This window comes from Eretmochelys imbricata, chromosome 11 (assembly GCF_965152235.1).
Source record: "Eretmochelys imbricata isolate rEreImb1 chromosome 11, rEreImb1.hap1, whole genome shotgun sequence".
Taxonomy (NCBI): Eukaryota; Metazoa; Chordata; order Testudines; family Cheloniidae; genus Eretmochelys; species Eretmochelys imbricata.
This window is the reverse complement of record NC_135582.1, coordinates 22,070,347-22,089,029: the sequence shown is the minus strand read 5'-3', so window position 1 is coordinate 22,089,029 and position 18,683 is coordinate 22,070,347. Positions and strand designations below refer to the sequence as shown.

Here is an 18,683-nt window from a genome sequence, read left to right as displayed (position 1 = left end):
TTGCTTGCTGCAGTTTAAGACCATTACTTTCAAAGACCATGTACAGAAAGAGAATGAAGTCTAATGAAGAAGGAGGATACCCTCCTTGTGGTAGGATGGTGCACAAAGCTCAGAGAGAGGATGCATTTTTACAATATATTTGTCAGAGAAGTTGCTTTACTGCACACAATGAACTCAGTAACGGGTGGAGTTCTAAAGGTTCAGAGACCTTGTTTAAACTAACACCCAAAAATTCAAATGCTTATCCAAATCTGAACAGAGATGAGAGCAATCTGCTTCGCTTTTTCACGTCCTGTCAACATCAGTCATTATCTTCTTCCAACTTGAGTCTCAAACTGAATAGTAAATCCTGGGGACAAAATAGGTCCTATAACGAGAAAACACCTGTCATTCTAAGTCCAATTCCATTAAAAATTGCCTTCCACAAAAACACACATACACCTTGGTTGGTCCTAGTTGCTGAGACTGGACTGTCATGCTGCAATATGGAAAAAACACCTACAATCTGCAGAAAGATTTCCTCTATGTCTTTGTCTGCCTTTTATTTGTCTGACTGTGCAATCTTTCTGGTTCCTCCACCTTTCTCTTTTGGCTACTAGATATGTTAAAATATGAGATGAGCTTGGGTTTTCCCCAAGTTTTCCCCAAAGATAAAAGCCATCAGTGCAGTTAGAGCCATTAAAGTGAACCACTCCAGCAATGCCAACCTCACCAGTATCCATTACAGTAGAAAACTTTATTCATAATGTGAAAGGATTTTTAAAACTATCGTGAACTGAAAAGTATAAACCAAGGCTACCAACAAGCTACAAGTCTGTTCATTATTTCCTCACTTATATCAGGGAGAGTTGAGACAATAATCTGAACCTGACCTACAGAAAGCAGTGATAAGAGAGAAAACAAATAGCCAAAGAGAAAAATGTGCGTGCTTATTTGAGAGTATCAATAGCACTCTGTATTAAAGGCTTTGAAAGACTCTTCACCCCACAAGAATTTCAACAATAGTAAAATGGTGGGTTTCTCCAAATCCCTGAGCCCTTAGTTTCTTTTATCAGGTAATGTTGACAGCACAGAAAGGCCACAGGAAATAGCAAGCAACTACAGTATATTAATGTGTACAGTATATTCGTGGGATGTGTTTTGCACACTGTTAAACCTTATTATGAAGTCGTTCTCATATATGTAATACTAATAATGCTAGCTCAGTTGCCACTACCATGCTGGGCTATCTTTGCAGATACTCTTATAAAGTCATTAAGAGTAGAGTGCCAACACAATGTTGTAATCCCCTCTTCTCCAGTTATTTTGCATGGGTCATTTACTTTAAAGTCTGGAAGGACTTAATTATAGTTTAGCACTCTAAACAGAAGCCAGGATCAGTGGCAAATCTTTGAATAGAATCTGGAAATTCTAAGATAGAAATGTCCCCTTTTCTAAATAAAACGCTATGAGACAAATCCAGCTCTTGGAAAGAAGTCAGCCATGCATATCAGAGGGCAGAATTTGTTCCCTTTTTTGTTTAGGGAAAGAGGTTCATATCATGGCTGAGATCCTCAAATGGTATAAATCCTCATAGCTTCATTTATTTGAATATAGCTGGAGTAATTTATATCTCCTGAAGATGTAACCCACCATTTCTTCACTGTCTTTTACGACTTCTCAAGCTCTCTGCCTTCTGTGTGGCTTTCTTTGTTTCAATATTGCTGTCTTCATTCTGTTGCTTGTCATGGTAGGTCTCCCATCTCTCATCTTTCATGGCAATGACAAACAGTTCATATTATAACTATATTCATTCCTCAGTTCACTTAGATTTTCAGTGCTACCAGTTTTCTTTTTTTTTCTTTTTGGGATCTGGGTGGTGGTGTCCTTATGAGTCAAAGATCACAACTTTCTTCTTGCCCATGGTGATGTAATACTTTGCTCTCTCTTTTCCTCTTTTTAAGGCCCTATGTGCCCTAACGTAAGCATTAATAGTTCTGTTTCTTTCTTTATGCAGCTGAATACTTATGTAAATTGCTGTTCCACTTTTGACTTATTTTCATTGTAAGCCTGTAAACTTTTGCTGTTCAATGAGTGAACCAGAGCTGGGTTGGTGGTTAACAAAATATCAGTCCTTAAAAGCGTGATAAAAGAAACACTATTATAAATAATTTTCAGAAGCATATTCCACATTTTCTGTCACTCTGACCTGTATGTTGTAACCAAGACAACATGGCTTTTTTAGGCCAAGGGCTAAGAAGGTAAATCAATATCAGATTTGTATGCTCTAAAAACTCTAAGTAAGTGTTGTCTAAGCTTGAATTTAAGCAATACGGTTTGACACTTTTACAAAATCTGAACCTTCAATCTATAGGCCTAATTCTCATTTATACTAAGGCTCAAGGGCATGTGCAGGAATTTAATTTTGACCACTTTTGGAGGGGCATTTTCTATGCCCCTGCCGAGGCCCTGGGACCGGAGGAGCTCTTGCTGATTACTGGGGGCCCCAGCCACCTGCTTGACCTGCCTTATGCATGTCCTTACTAAAGCTTCTTTACTCAATTCTGGTAAATTAGATTTGCACTCAGAGTAAGGTCCCTTTACATTGCCAAGCAGTGTAAAGGAGGTTTAGTGTGAATGAGAAGCAGGCTGTATTCTTCCATTAAGGAGTATTTTTGTTTAGGTGCTCGGTGTATAAATATGGGCTTAATGTAATTGTATGGATTACTCTTTCTATCTTAAACACTATGCTATTTCACCTTAATTACAGTCATTAGTCAACTTCATCAGTTAATATTTCAGAGAGATCATAGGTGGTTGCTAAATGAAAACTGCTTAAGAGGATTGTTTGTTTGTTTTAGCCAAAAAGCGAGAAATTTTTGCCAACATTATTATAATACAGTATTTGTACCAAACCGAGCATTTCTATGGCCTAGATTCAGTCCACTACTTTGCTGGATGACGATGGTGGGGCGGGGAGTGCATAAAAGCCTCTTCCTCTGAGCAAACAGAGCTGTATCCAAAGTCCATAAAATCACTGAAAAGACTCCCACTGACTTCCACAAACTCTGGTTTGGATCCACAATTGGGCAGAATGACTCCACAGCAATGTAGAAACAAGTAAGAGAGAGAGGGGTGGATCTAGATATCACAAATGTATATCAAAAATGTAAATCTCAAAGTCATCCCACAATTTGGAATAACTGTTTTTCTCTGCTCAGAACTGCCCCAGAATTAAAACTGCTGAAGTATAGTATATTCAGATTTCAAGAAAACTGAATGCAGCAATGAAGAAGTTTGTACTCTAGCCAGTTTCTTATTTACAGGAGCAACCCATTGATCTGTTACTGACATGGGCAATTCACAGCAAAAACATTAATAAAAAACCAAGAGAAAAACGTACGTTTAGTGAAAATCAGCGGCTGTGTTGGCTTATCTCTAAATGTAAGGATTCACGTGGTGGTGTTTGTTTGCTTTTATTTCAGTAAATTTTAGAGATCATGAAATTTAATATACTTTGCACTACTGTAGTCTAGCACTTTTTGGATGATGAGCTTTAAAAGCTTTACAACTATCTTTAAATCAATCCTTCTAACACCCCAGTGAGAAAAGTCACAGTATTCTAGGGTGGATCTTGACCTCTGGAAAGAGGCAAGGTATGTAATTTAATAAAATAATCACTATCCATGATTTAGCTGTGGATGAGGACCCTGAATTCGCTTGTATAAACAAGAGCTGGCTGGATAATGCAACCAGTCCTATCTTGGTTTAGCAGGCTCTACATGGGGTGCTTAGTGCAGCATGAGTGGGGAATGTTGCAGGTGTAGCTGTGGTTTGCCTAGAATTTCCGATTTAGGGGATTTCAAAAGCAGGATTGTGAAGTGTGCTAATTCTGTTTGATACCTTAACTCTGTGTGCTTGTATGGGTGGCAAGGACTTCATTTAATTGATCCCACTCTGTCCCACTGCTTGAGGGCGGAGCTGAGAAATTGCTCTGAGGATTCTCTTATGTGGGATTCAGCCAGATTCCCTTCTGACATTGTTCATGTTAAATGTGTACATGAGATTATTGGGGAGAGAGGGAGATGATTTGTATTGAACTACCATTAATGGGAAGCTCTTTCATCTGACCTGGATCATTCAGTCTCTTTGGTGCCTATTGTCTAGCCCAATGAGAGGGATTGAATGAGAGAGAGAGTTCTGAGAGAGAGCCCAGATGATATCTAACAATTTAATTGTTTGCCTGTTGCCAAAGAGTTTCAGAATCTGGAAGTGTTATGGAGGCTTAAATGCTTCTGAACTAAGATACAACATCACAGAGAGAAGTTCTTTTTTCCCCCATCTACATCTTGTTAGAAGTTAGCAAGTTTTCTCCTTGATGTGGACCTCACCTGTGTTGTTCTCTGACTTTTTCATTTCCAGACTAGACAGTTACAAAGTGTTCTACATTGAGATCCTGGAAGTCTATTTGGAAGCTGCAGCTAATACAGAATATTTTAACATATGTTCTGAAATATCTGCACTGCCTTCCAGTTTACCTCCAAACCAAAAGTTAGCAGCAAAACCAGGAATGGAATCCAAAAGACACCCAGTCTTCTGTTTTAACTACTAGATGCACTGGCAAAGTCAAATATGTCAGACTTTATTTGCAGGGCAAGGAAAATATTTCCTGTGATCCAAGAAACTCTAGATGCCAACTGGCAAAGCGAATTGGGCCATGTAGGGGTGCAAAGATCCCCTGGGTTCCCCAAAAGAATGTAAGGTCTCTAATGAAAGACTGTGTCACACTGTTCATCATAGCCATTGAGATATGTATGTATGGAAAATATGTGAACAGTTAATATCTGTACTAAACATGTTCTGTTGGTCTGTAGTTGAAAAGCAGATCACCCAAAGTTAGCATGTCTTGTGAAAATCTTCTACAAACAGTGGGAGACACTTATTTCAGTGGTGGACCTTTATGTATTGTATGTCAGACATACATTTTAAGTCAACTTCTAATTAAGAGCTGGCAGAGACTTCAGAAGAAAATTAACATGAAGGGGCGAGTGGGCAGGAGGGAAGGAACCCTATTTTGAGGTGAACAACAAAAGTCCGTTCTGGTATATTTGAAAGTGCAGAAAAACACCCTGGCATTCTTTCAGTCTGTGAATATGAGCTGCCAGCAGGCTTGATCTTGTGAAAAAAGATCTAAACCAAACTGGATGAAAACGTTTGGGAAAGAACTTGGGTAAGTTATCTAATAGGAGATAGGTGAATGCCTCATTAGTTTAGTCTCTAGAAAGCATGATATGATGTTGTCTTATATGAAACCATTTGTTCCCATCTCTCACACTGTTTTTTATTTGAGTTTCTGTTTTTTTCTTGAATAAATTTCCTTTTGTTATATAATTGAACTCAAGTGCTATTCATAATACAGGAATGGTGATATAACTGTGAAACACTGTTCTTTGAGAGCAAAGGATCTGGGATTTCTGTGGGTATCTAATGATCAGGGGTGGATACCTCAGGGAGACACTTTGAAGAGTCTTAGGGGATGGGGTGCATATGCTGACAACCTGGAGGGCCAAGACAGGCTGGGGTAGCCCAGAAGAGAGTACTTGAATGGCTGACAGGCTGATTGCATTAGGGAGCTAATGTCCAGCTAGTATAGGCAGGACTCCCTCATTCTGGAGCCTGGTTGAAACAAGAGCACTCTCAGCCCTGAGTGCCCAAAGAAGCATCATACTTCTTACCTGAGTCTGTCTCTGTCAATTAAAATTTGGAAAGGGAAAATTTAAAGACAGAATACCAGGAAGTATTTCCTGAGAGTAAGATGCCTTCATCTGTGGCCTTCTAGCCTTCAAAAGGAAGTGATAGAATGTCCAATGCTTGGGACTTTTAGAACTAGACTGACTAAAGTAATAAACAAGATATTGTGGGCAGCAGTCGTGCACTGGCAGGGAGATAGACTAGGTGATCTAATTTCTGACTTTTATTATTCTAGGGATTTTTGAAGATATGATCTCTCAGTGATCAGGTTTTTTTTATTAAGCACAAATTTATTTTACTGAATTGTAAAGTGATTTTATTATGTAGACAAAGGACTACCCAAGGTAGATTACAATCATGAAATTCACATGACTTTTTCCTAAAATCATAAGCTTCCATTGGCAATCTACCTCTCTAGACAATGCTGCTATTAATACAATTTAAACTTATATTTCATTGTTAATAAAATATTTTTAAAACAATGAATGAGTCTGACACGTTGAGTGGTATTTTGTGTGTCGAGGCTTTTGTTTTTTCCCCATTACTTTGTCTGTCTCTCTATCTACACTTTCAAATTCAACATTCTGGCAAATTGTTTGAACGTTTCACGACTAAGATTACTGTTCTTAGTTTATGCAGACTATCAAGCCAATTAATTATGATACTTAACTGGGCTAGTTGCCAATAAAGCTGAGCAAAAACTGGAAGTATTGTCCTTCATGATATTGTGGTATTTTAACGTTTTTTGTCCCAAATCAGAACAAAAAGTTAAAATATTTTTATTGTGAAACAAAACATTATGAAAATTTTGAATCAGAATGGTGAAATATTTTGTTTCAGAGACAATCTCTACCTAATGTGAAACAGTTTCCTTGTGGTTTTGCTTTGTATTTCTTCCTAGGATTTTTCTGAGTTACTTTTCCCCAATACTAGAGGACTGGGACCTTTAAGACAGAAGTTATCTATTATCTACCCTAAAGGACTGGCATTTTATTTTTATTTTTGAGCACATCGTCCTTTGGCGGTGTTTGTAGCTATACCTTGATGTCTCTTGTTTTCCATACCCGTCTCCTTTTGTGAGCTCTTTGCTTTTCAGCTCCCACCTCCCCTACCCTAGAGTTGTCCATACCACTTTGCTTTGAGATCATCTTGAGAGAAAACAGAGGTTTTGGATTCCCTTCCCCCAAAGTACCATGGCAAAATCTGCCAAGAATGGTTCACCGTGAAGGGAAGGGAGAAAGAGCAAGTGAACAAATTGAGTTGGTACTGCCCTTAGTAAATCTGTGCCTCCACTCCGCTTTTCAGTTACTAAAGCAAGCAGCAAGGACTCTGTGGGTGTAAAGAGTGACCCTAAAGCTGTTCTATATACAGCAACATTTAACCGCTCAGCAGAAATGGAGAGCACCGAGGAACAGGCCTTGACTGTAATGGATATTTGAGGCATGTTAGTTCTGAGGTTGATTTTACAGACCCAGGTTTCATAGTTGCTTAAAGCCTCTCCAATTTGGGTCTCAACCTCAGTTTCTGGTATAACTTAAGTTTACAACAATTACCCGGTTTTACAATAAAAACATGCTGATGCACGAATATTACCTACATATAGCCAGACCAATCAATGTCAGAATAAGCACATTTGTATGTTAAACAGTTCTTCTAATCTATTACTTATTTGTTTTCACAAACAGCATTTTTTTTTCTTTTGAAATACAGCTTCTTTATTAATATATATTTCTTGAAGCAGCTTCATCTTCCTTTCAAATCCTCCCCCTTCGCAATGAAATCTGATTTAGCAAGTGGGTGACTGATCCTCTAACTGATTTCAACTCAGCTAACATATTTAAAATTGCAGTATATTTGTATTCTGAGTCAGTCTTTTTACTTCAGTAACAGATAATATAGAACCAAATCCTGAGGTCTTTAGAACAATGGGAATGGCCAGTCAAACTGAATGATAGGACCTTAGATTTCCCCAGTGATAGCATAAATGGTAATTAACACATTCAATCTTTCCTCTAACATTTAAATAAAACTATTACAAATGTAATTTATTTTTGTTCCATCTTTTAATTATTTTATTTTCCCTCCTCTACAGCTGATAACTATCAGCTATAGCTTTTACAGGTGAAGATCCAGAAATCTGGAACTTACTTGCAAATGGTGAAATACCACAATTTGTAGACTCTATGAATATGCATTATTTACTATTTATGCATATGCTTCCTTGTTGTTTTAACACAAAAAGCTGTGTTTTCTGCTCCTGCTTCCTCTCCCCAATGTCAGTTGCTCTGATACAGTGATAGGCGGGTGATACAAATCAATAAAATAAATACATTTTCTAGACATTTAGGTACATTTTAGGCCCTTGTTCAACTGAAGCACAAATACAAGTTCAGCACAAGTGAAATGTTTGGGTTTATGATTTTTAAAATATTTATTCACTAACAACCTGATGGAGTCTCATTATCCGAAATGTCAGCAGCCACTAAGAGGGGAGGGAAGTGAGGCACCCAAACAGTCTCAGCTGAAGTCAGAAAAAATGCCACAAAGCTCCATTAAAGTTACAGACCCAACTCCCTGAGAGCAGGCATCTCCAGGCCCCACCATACCCTGCTCTCCCCTCTTCTGTCCACCTTTGAAAGCCCCCTCTTTGCTGTGTTCAGTGGAGTGCAAGGCACTCAGCCCCCAGTGCCCCCATTTCTGTGGTCTGCATGGGGTTGAGACACTTTACCCACACTCTTCTAGTCCAGCCACAGACCAAAGCAGTGTAGTTGAGACCGCTGATACAAAGGTAGAGGATCCAACCCACGCTTCCTATTTAAGTATGACTTCCAATCAGGAACCAAGGAGAAAGCACGCAAGTCAGGGTCTCCTGGGGAAAATGGGAGGCTTAAAACATTTGAACACAATAGCTAAGCATAAGAATGGCAAACATGGGCATGACCCAATGGTCCATCTAGCCCAATATCCTGTTTTCTGACCGTGGCCAATGCTAGATGCTTCAAAAGGAGTGAACAGAATAGGGCAATTATTGGGTGATCCATCCCCTGTCATTCAGTCCCAGCTTCTGGCAATCAGAGGCTTGGGGACACCCAGAACATGGGACTGCATCCCTGACCAGCTTGGCTAATAGCCACTGATGGACCTATACTCCATGAACTTTTCTAGTTCCTTTTTTAGTCCATTTCTAGTTTTGGCCTTCACAACATCCCCTGGCAATAAGTTCCATAGGTTGACTGTGCATTCTGTGAAGAAGTACATCCTTTTGTTTGTTTTAGACCTGCTGCATATTAATTTCTTCCCTGGTTCTTCTGTTATGTGAAGGGGTAAACAACATTTCCTTATCCACTTTCTCCACATTATTCATGTTTTTAGAGACCTCTGTCATATCCCCTCTCAATTCTCTTTTCCAAGATTAATAGTCCCAGTCTTTTTAATCTCATATGCAAGCTGTTGCATTCCCCATATCATTTTTGTTGCCCTTCTCTGTACCTTTTCCAGTTCTAGTGGTGGGTTTTTTTTTTGTGATCGGGTGACCAGAATTGCACGCAGTATTCAAGGTGTGGGCATGCCATGGATTTTTATATTGGCATTATGATATTATCTACCCCTTTCCTAATGGTTCCTAACATTTTGTTAGCTTTTTTGCACATTGAATGGATGTTTTCAGAGAACTGTCCACGATGATTTCAAGATCTTTCTTGAGCAGAAACAGCTAATTTAGACTCCAGCATTTTGTATGTATGGGTGGTATTGTGTTCCAGTGTGCATTACTTTGCATTCATCAACACTGATTTTCATCTGCCATTTTGTTGCCTAGTCACCCCGTTTTGTGAGATCTCTTTGTAACGCTTCGTAGTCAGCTTTGGACTTAACACTGGTGGCCTGTGCTGCTGGTGGCCTGTGTCTGTGGTTTTAAGAAGCTTTTGCACAATGAAAATGTTTACTGTCTGTTAATCTGCAATTTCAGAACTGCTACCAAAGGGGTTGACTGTGCCATACTAAGCAGCAAAGCAGAACCCCACTAATCCCAGTGAAGCACCCAACACTAGGCTACATGCCAGTACTACACACCTTTATGGGATGAATCTTAGTCTGCCCTGGAACAAACCACTGTCGCTGGTGCATAGGAGGAGGAACAGAACCTTGTTCCTGCCACCAGCCTGCTCCTCTCTTCTATCTAAGGCCCGCTCTACACTGGGTGGGGAGAGATCAATCTAAATTATGCAATTTCAGCTATGTGAATAACGTAGCTGAAGTCGACATACTTAGATCTATTTACTGCGGTGTCTTCACTGTGGTAAGGCAACGGCTGACGCTCTCCTGTCAACTCCTCCAGCACCTGTCACCCTGTTGGAGTACCGGAGTTGATGGGAAAGCACTCGGCAGTCGATTTGTCACATCTAGACTAGACGCGATAAATTGACCTCCGCAGGATCAATCGCTGCCTTTGATCTAGCGGGTAATGTAGACAAGCCCTGAGGGCTGTTCAGTGCCCTAGGGGCAGAAGGTCAGAGCACTCTCTCTGCCTCTGAGGACTACATAATCATCCTCTACAGTTCCTAATATCTTTGTATTTCCTGCATGAACCTCATCCTTGGTATCCATAGTAGGTCTTTCCATTGATTTCAATGGGCATTCAGGCCCTTTATACTTCCATAGTTCTAGAATGCAGTTTGCATGAAAGGCTCTCTGAAAAATAATGTTGGATTGTAATCAATCATTTTTTTAAATGTTTTAGATGTGCAAAAAGAGTTTGAAACATAGCACATACATATTCTTCTGTATCCTATATATATATATATATATATATATATATATATATATATATTGCAACTTTAATACAGACAGAATTTAATGTTTTTTGGTGGGAGGGCAGAAATATCACCTGAACTGTGATCATAGCATATTGCTACAAGGAAAATTGCAAAATCAAAATCATTCTACATAGAGACAAATTTTTCAAAATATAATTTTGATCTGGTGGTCCGTAGCAATAACTGACATTTATTTGTTTAAGAAAAGCACATATAGGGCAACATGCTCTCCTGCTTCCTTTGCACTGTTCAGGTGGCTCCAATGGGCTAGAAAGTAGCTACATTTGGCAAGCTGAGTAGGAGGGAGCTTTTAGCTGGCCTGCTGCAGAGCTGGCATACCTAATCCCTCTGCCAGGCTCAAAATGTAGCACTGGAGTAAGGTGCTGAGAGTGGATGTGTGATTGTATCTGAGTGCACTGCACTCTCCTTTATAGTTCCCTGAGGACAGCGGTCAGCGGATGGAGTTTGGAGTGGCCCTGTCGCTAGGCGAAACTCAGCCGGGCTGTGCCCCAGCCAGAGCATCCAGGTGCTACAAGCTGCCTCCTAACAGCTTCCTTTGTCCCCAACCTCTTGTGCACCCTCCTTTTCTTTGATAAACTAACAAGGCATTTTATCTTAAAGTAGCTTGTACACTTTTGGGGGCACTTTTTTTTATATCTTACTAAGTGTCTGTACAGGGCCAAGCACTGTGGCGACCTGACCAAAGCTGGGGCCTCTAGGTGTTACCGGGAATATAGTTAATTAATCATCCATCCATACCTCTATAACTGTTTTGATGGCAGAATGTAGAGTGATGATTACCCATGGAAAGAGGATACAAATTCTGAAACGTAAACAATTGAATTTTTTTCTTGTATTTTGAGTGTCTGAGTTGTTCTTTTTTCCTTCTCAATATGGTTGGTGACATCCTGGCCCAGGGTTGTGTTAGTGATTTGTTTGGCATTGTCAGACTCATGTAATATTGAAAATAAAAATTAAAAGCTTTATTTAAAAATAATCACTGCCCCATCCTGAATGTTGGCAAATATGAATTTCAGCATCTATAATCTTTAGAGTAAAGCGAACCTTCCCTAAAACCGTAAGTTGTATTATCGTCATTTAATAAAATAATCCTTCTTGAGCAGTTGATTGTCTTTAATTATGCTAATCCTTATTTAAGAGAATATAATTCTACTGGTAATGCACTTAAAAGCTGCAGAGTAGACAAGTACATAAAATGCCTGTACCTAGCCTTAAAGTGGAAATATTTTGCAAATACATGATAAAATACAGGGCATTCTCTGTCACTTCATTTTTTGAGTATAAACAAAATGTATATGAATTCTTCTATGCTTATTCTTTTTTTAGGTCCTGAGGAAATAGAATTCAAGTGTCCCTTGAATCATATTACTTGCATCGGTACAAACAGATGTATTCACTTGTCCCAACTCTGCAATGGTGTATATGACTGTTCAGACGGGTATGATGAAGGTGTACATTGTCGGGGTAAGTGAATATGTTGGGGGGAAAAAATTCCACCAATTTCAGGTTTTTTAAAAGGATACACTTTTAAGTGTGAGTTCAAAGTGATTCAGTAAACTTCTTCTTTTAACCATATGTATTTAAAATAAGTATGTATGTTATTACATTCAGTGTCCATTTCAAAACCAGCTTTTTTTAAAAAAAGTTTATTTTGGAAGAACCGAAGGTAAAAATACTTACAGGCTTTCTAGCATTTTTCTTTTAAAATTACAAAGTTTGCATGAAAGAGTTGTTTGCACCAAAAGAAGTATGAACAAACTTCTTCTTCAGAGTATAGAAAATAGGTAACACTTGTTTGCCACAAATCCCCTTTCCCCTAAAACTCTGTTGTTTAACAAAGTCAAAAACAAACGGATCTATGGAAAGAAGTTAACACTTTTAATGTGTTAAGACATTAGATTTTTCCAATCAAAATAATTTTGCTTTCATATTTTGTGTTCATAAGGGTTAACAGTATTTGATTTCATCTCACTTTGGGATTATATTCAAATAATCTTACAATTCAAAGGGTGAGTTTGTCTTCATTCTATCTGTAAGGAATTCATAAATAATACTCATGAGATCTAAGCATCCCACCTCACCCCCTGCAAAAAACCTGCTCAAACAAAAGTAAACATTGTGGCTCTCCATCTGATGTAAATGAATGTAGCTGAATTGTCATAAACCGAACTATGCAGTTTTATAGCAGCTGAGGATATGGTGCATAGGATAGATCCTCTATTAACTGTATTTTCACAGTGAAAGGGATCAACTGTCAAACATAAAGTGCCTGTTTCTTTAGTCCTTATTCGGCAAAACTCACTCTGAGTTTGTTAGATGTTTTACCTGCATATTGACTTTAGGATTGGTCCTGGACAGAGTAATGAATAAATGAAATTGGTGAAAGCATCTCTGGGTCACATTGAAGCTTTCTTCGGTTACAAATAAGTACTACATAGAAAAGAGCGTTTATCAGTTAATCACAATTAAAATATAATCCTCAATAGATGTATTTACATATTTAAACTTTTCTGGACAGAGGATTAAAAAAGCTAATTCAAATAGTGGACAATGGTTTTTGTTCATTAGGAATTTAAAACCTTAAACAAAAGGAGATTAATAGTTTGGTGGAACCAGGAGAGGAAGTGGATTAAAATGTAAGGCCTTACTTAAAGCATAAATTAACCAGGTTCTTTGTTTTCTCCAGTTGTCATTTTGCAGGGCTAACCTGCGCTTTGGAATAACATAGGAATAACTGCTTTGGGGACCGGTCTTTTAATTTTCTGTTAAAATCTTTTTAAGGCTGATGTGGACTCCACCTTCTTATGTGATCATTAAATATTCTAATGTATGTGGTATCTTCCCAGTGGTAAATTTCATGTGCCGTACATTTTATAAATATGACTTGACTTCATAGCTCACTCTCATAGAGTACAGTAAAGTTTAGAAAAATGTGTTGAGTATTGACAGTTGATTTTAGCCCTAACTTGAATACGCAGAACTTAATACTGTATGGTGAAGTGGTTATGTACTAAAAATTGAGTAAGAATTGATAGCCAAACTTCCAAATACAAAATCCCTAAATCCCTATTAAGAGTAGTCCTTCATTAATACAGCTGGGAAATGGGTAACTATACACATAAATATTGGTCTGAGTGGCAACTACCCATTTTGCACATATATAACTGATGTGAAAATATGTCCCTAAATGAAAGGGCACATGTTGCCTCTAATAAAGTAAGAGACTGAAGAAATGAATCCAAAAATGTAAAGAAAAAAATCTGACAACCAAATAATTTTTAAAAATGGGTCACATTTTATAACAAGGACACTGTAATCACAGTGGCACCTTATAGACTAACAGACGTATTGGAGCATAAGCTTTCATGGGTGAATACCCACTTCGTCGGTATTCACCCACGAAAGCGTTGCATCCAACGAAGTGGGTATTCACCCATGAAAGCTTATGGTCCAATAGGTCTGTTAGTCTATAAGGTTCCACAGGACTCTTTGCTGCTTTTACAGATCCAGACTAACACGTCTACTCCTCCGATACTTGTAATCACAGTGTAGCTATATTACCTTTATAGTAAAAACTCATTGGGTTGCATGATTTGGTACCAGTAACTACCACTAAATCATTCTCCATAAAGTACACTATATGAAATAATTACTGGACAAGTAACATGGAGTTAAAATGCCTAGATTATTATAGCATATATAATAAGGAGGACATCAAAGAGTGATCATGAATCAGTCATGTAGTTAACCTTCTGCGTATATAAACTATTGTTTTTAAATACTGCATACTGTAACTGTAATTACTTACAGTACTTCTATTTTAAAGAATAACCAGTATCTGAAAAATATAAATTTTGTTTTAGGAAACCTAGCAGAAAATATGATTTTCTTCACGGCACTGGCAAAAGAGACTTTTATCTGCATTTCATGTTAATTAATGAAATTGTTTAATCTAAAAACATTTTCAGTTCATCAGGAAGGTAATGGAAAAATCTTATACTGCTGGTAATATCTTAAAGCTGCTGGTAATAGCTCACCTGAATTGATCACTCTCGTTATAGTGTGCATGGTAACACCCATTGTTTCATGTTCTCTGTGTATATCAAATCGTCCTACTGTATTTTCCACTGCATGCATCCGATGAAGTGGGCTGTAGCCCACGAAAGCTTATGCTCAGATAAATTTGTTAGTCTCTAAGGTACCACAAGTACTCCTGTTCTTTTTGTGGGTACAGACTAACACGGCTGCTACTCTGAAATCTGTCATTAGACTGATATGTTACTTCGGATAGCCATAACATCTTGTGCGTGCATATGCATGTGTCTGTATACATTCATATATGGGAATGTGAACATAGATGGTGAAGGGCATTCTCTAAACTGATGTGCCCTTTCAAAAGACAGGTCTTATCTCTTGGAGACTGAAAACGTCTCATAATGCACTAAGAACTAATAGAATTCAAGCATTCAATAACTAGAACTATTCAAAATTCTTTTTCTAAATTTTGCATTCTTATGTTAATTCATTATATTAACAACTCAGATGGACATATACAGGGCAGGGTGCTTTCATTAGGCAAGGAAAAATATTATCATATCTGCAGTATGAAATGGGTAATTTATGTGAATTTTGAATAAAATGGTAGAAGATACAATGCTGTTACAGGCACATATGCTTTTTCCCCTGGGGAGCGTAATGCATAAATTCAGATTTTTGTGGCAATAGAGAATAAAAATGGTTTTATTATATATGATTATTTTTCTGTGTTCTTCAGAGCTAAGGGGTGTATTTGGTTTGATAAAATTAATTCTTCGAGAGCTGCACCCTATGTATATTCCACATATGGATATGCCTGTGCACCATGCACCTGAGACTAGAGGGCATAAGTGGAGGTGCAGTCTGACTCCCTCTTCAGTTCCTTCTTACCACCTCATGTCCTGAGTCTGTGTTGAGCTATCCTCACATCCTCTTCATTTCTGTAAATATAACTGTATATAGTTTGCTAGTATTTTACATAGTTAGTATAGCTTAGTTTTCGCCACCCTGGGGACCCGCTCCATCCATCCTTTTGGGGGTAGGCCTATGCCCAGAGGTCCTGGATTTAAAAACTGCATATCCTACCCTTGCTCCTTCTCAGTCAGTGACAACCACCAGTGCTGTTTTTACTGCCCTGGGGGGGAGGTATATTTCTGCCAACGCAGTATCTATTACTCCTTTCCACCCCGGATCCGAGAGGGACAAGAGCTCATATTGAGGAAGCACCTCAAGGAGAAAGCCATGAGATTCCAATCAGATCCAAGTCGGGGGGACCCTTCTCTACAGCAGCCGCAGTCCTCGAGCAGTGTGCCTCCAAACACAAACTCTGGAGTAGAGGCCAGATCAGATAAAACTCAAGATCTATTATCTTAGGCTTCTCATGAGAGTAAGGGGCACTCTCTCAGACATACAAACAGATCCCACTCTGAGCCTGCTTCCAGGATATCCTGCAAGGCACACAATCAGACAGCTTGCCCAATAAATGAGGCCATTATAGAAACAACTAAAGTGCTTGGATATAATGGCAACATTTACCTGTATCCCTTAAAGTGTTGAGATATGTTATTTTGTGCCTGTGAAAGGGGCAGAATTCGTATTCACTCACCTTACCCCCTTGTAGTACTACAAGCATCCAGGGAGGCGCACAGGAAGGAGTCATGTTATATTTTCATTTTTGTTGGTCAAATTTAAAATTTTCACTGGTTAAATTGCTGGGCAAAAGTGGGAGAAGTGGGTCTTACGGAGATGAGATGGGGGAAAGTTTAGGGCAACACCATAGGATTAGGAGGTTATCCTATGCACAAGACAGTGTGGAAGAAGGTGCCAAGATGGGAGAAAGAAAAAAAAAATTGAGATATTGATGCTGGTACTGTTACTGAAACAAAAGCTGTGAAGAAAAATGTAAGACATGAAATCTGTAGGCCAAGTCACATTTGTTCAGGAATTTGAATTTCTATCTTTGGACTTAATAGACACGGAGGTTTGGGATACACATGGGATTCTGTTCTTGCAAGAGTTTTTTTATTATTATTATTTATTTACATTGCAGTAGCACTTATTTCTAGTTATTGAACAAACCCATAACAAGAATCTGGTTGCTGCTCCACAGAGCTTGCAGTCTAAGTAGTATATATGCATAACTTAGACATCTCTGCTTTCATTTCTCTGAATTTTGGTATGCAATGCAGCCTGTGGAAAATAAAACTGAGTACACATGAATTAAAACTTGTTAGTATCTAGGGCCATACAACCTATAACAAATCTTAAAAGGTAGGGAGTAAAAGCTATAAGCCTGGTGCTGAGAGTTTGAAAGCTATGGAAGTTGACGAGAGAGTACTGGATGAGTTGGTGAGAGGAAAAAGCTAGCTTTACTCTGTGTGAGCTTGGTCAGGCACTTGTCTTTGGGGTGTTAGTGGTGACTTAAGGGCATAGTCCCAAAAGGTTTGAAGAAAGTTTAGAGAAGTACCAAAGTTGTCTTAACTGAACCTCTGGACCTTTTTAAGTTTTGACTTTCTCTAGAAGTTCAGAATTCTTTGGAACACTGCTCACATGAATTCCCTTTACTTGATCAGTAAAGATGAGTTCAGTGCTAACAAGACATGTGCAAGTGTGGGCTAATTATAGATGAGGCACACATAGCCCAAAGGAAGGCGTTGTGTATACTGTCCATCAGTCTAATATCTTTAGAAAACAAGACTGATATAATTTAAAAAGAGTATAGCATACAAAATTAGTCATCACTAACAATAACTTAGACACAGGAGCAATCACGCTTTTATCAATAGCCATTTCTGCTTCTTTAGTTTGCATTGCTAAAGTACATTTGTTAGAAAAATATCTGTGTTGCCTTATTTCATATAACTAATCTCTATTTTTATCTGTTCCTGAAAACAAAAGTACTTGAAAGTGTTCCTTTTAAAATGTAGTTTTCTGAAATATAGCACAAAGTATATAGCATGAACTCTCAAATTCTAAACTCAGACCATATCTGACTTGGGAAGTACAGTACTAAGCTGGTTTCAGATATGAGTTAGTTATACAACAAGCCTTTTTTCCCCTTTAAGGTTATAGTACCAATTAAGTTCTGTATAAGCTCAGTGACTGGCAAGAGTTTAGCGCACTCCAAAACTCAGGGGAACTTCAAAAGAAGAGGCCACTGGAATGCTGAATGCTATTTTTTTTTGTCTCTTTGATTGTATTGTTCAAGGTGATTTTTCTTTGCTCTTTTTCCATTTTAAATGACATCTTTTAAGTTTTTTTTTAAAAAAGGAAGGAAGAAAACTGAAAGTGAGTATCATGATAGGCTTAGTGGCCTTTTCCTCTGTGTTAGATTTCTTGTCATATGTTCTGACTTAGTAGGGAACCTAGTATTCACATGGCTACAGAAGTGACTTAGGTCCTCTAATTTCTACATCCAAGCAGTTTATTTATAAAACAATATTTATATTTTCTGTAACATAAACAGTTGAAGAAAATGTAATATGCCTACAGTGGGGAGACTGTCTGTCTCTGAATTGTAGTCAGAATAAAACAAATATTCTACAGAAAGTAAATTGCTCTGCTTTTTCCCTTGGCCAGTCTGCAATTACAAAAAATAAAATGAATAGTTATCTTAAAGTTGACTGAAAATCCAAAAACAGCAGTAAAAGTCACTAAATATCCTTAAATCATTTCAAAGGACCTCAAAGCACAAGCTGTATTTTAGAAACAATGATCATAGAGGGCCTTCCAAAAGACAAAATAATACGAGTCACAGAAAATAATACAATGAAGGCACTAAATACACAGTGACTGGATAAACAACAAATGTAAAGTATATTATACTTTTACAGGTAGATCTGTCTTAAGTATCAGGAATCCCTCAGGAACACTATCTATCATGCAAAATTAACTTGCAATGGCAAAAGTTAATTAGGTTAAGTTTCTGAGTGAGCTCTTTTTCTGTTTGTATGTACAGTTTTCCAGTTTAGGTGTATGAGTATGAGAAAGATAAAATGCGCGTACACATTTACTGTAGATAGAAAAAAAAATTTAAGACTTAAGGTGCTATGTTGTATATCAGCAAAGCTATAATAGCAAACT

At 38.0% G+C, this 18,683-nt stretch overlaps 1 protein-coding gene across 1 annotated transcript in view; it reads left to right on the top strand.

Annotated features, from left to right (window-relative positions):
- The window catches only part of LRP1B (LDL receptor related protein 1B), a 1,054,628-nt gene that overhangs the window by 150,508 nt on the left and 885,437 nt on the right, over positions 1 to 18,683 (top strand). Inside the window, exon 3 of the mRNA XM_077830376.1 lies at positions 11,892 to 12,029. Within this exon, the coding sequence (XP_077686502.1) occupies positions 11,892 to 12,029 (138 nt within the window). The remainder of the gene's footprint in view (positions 1 to 11,891; positions 12,030 to 18,683) is intronic.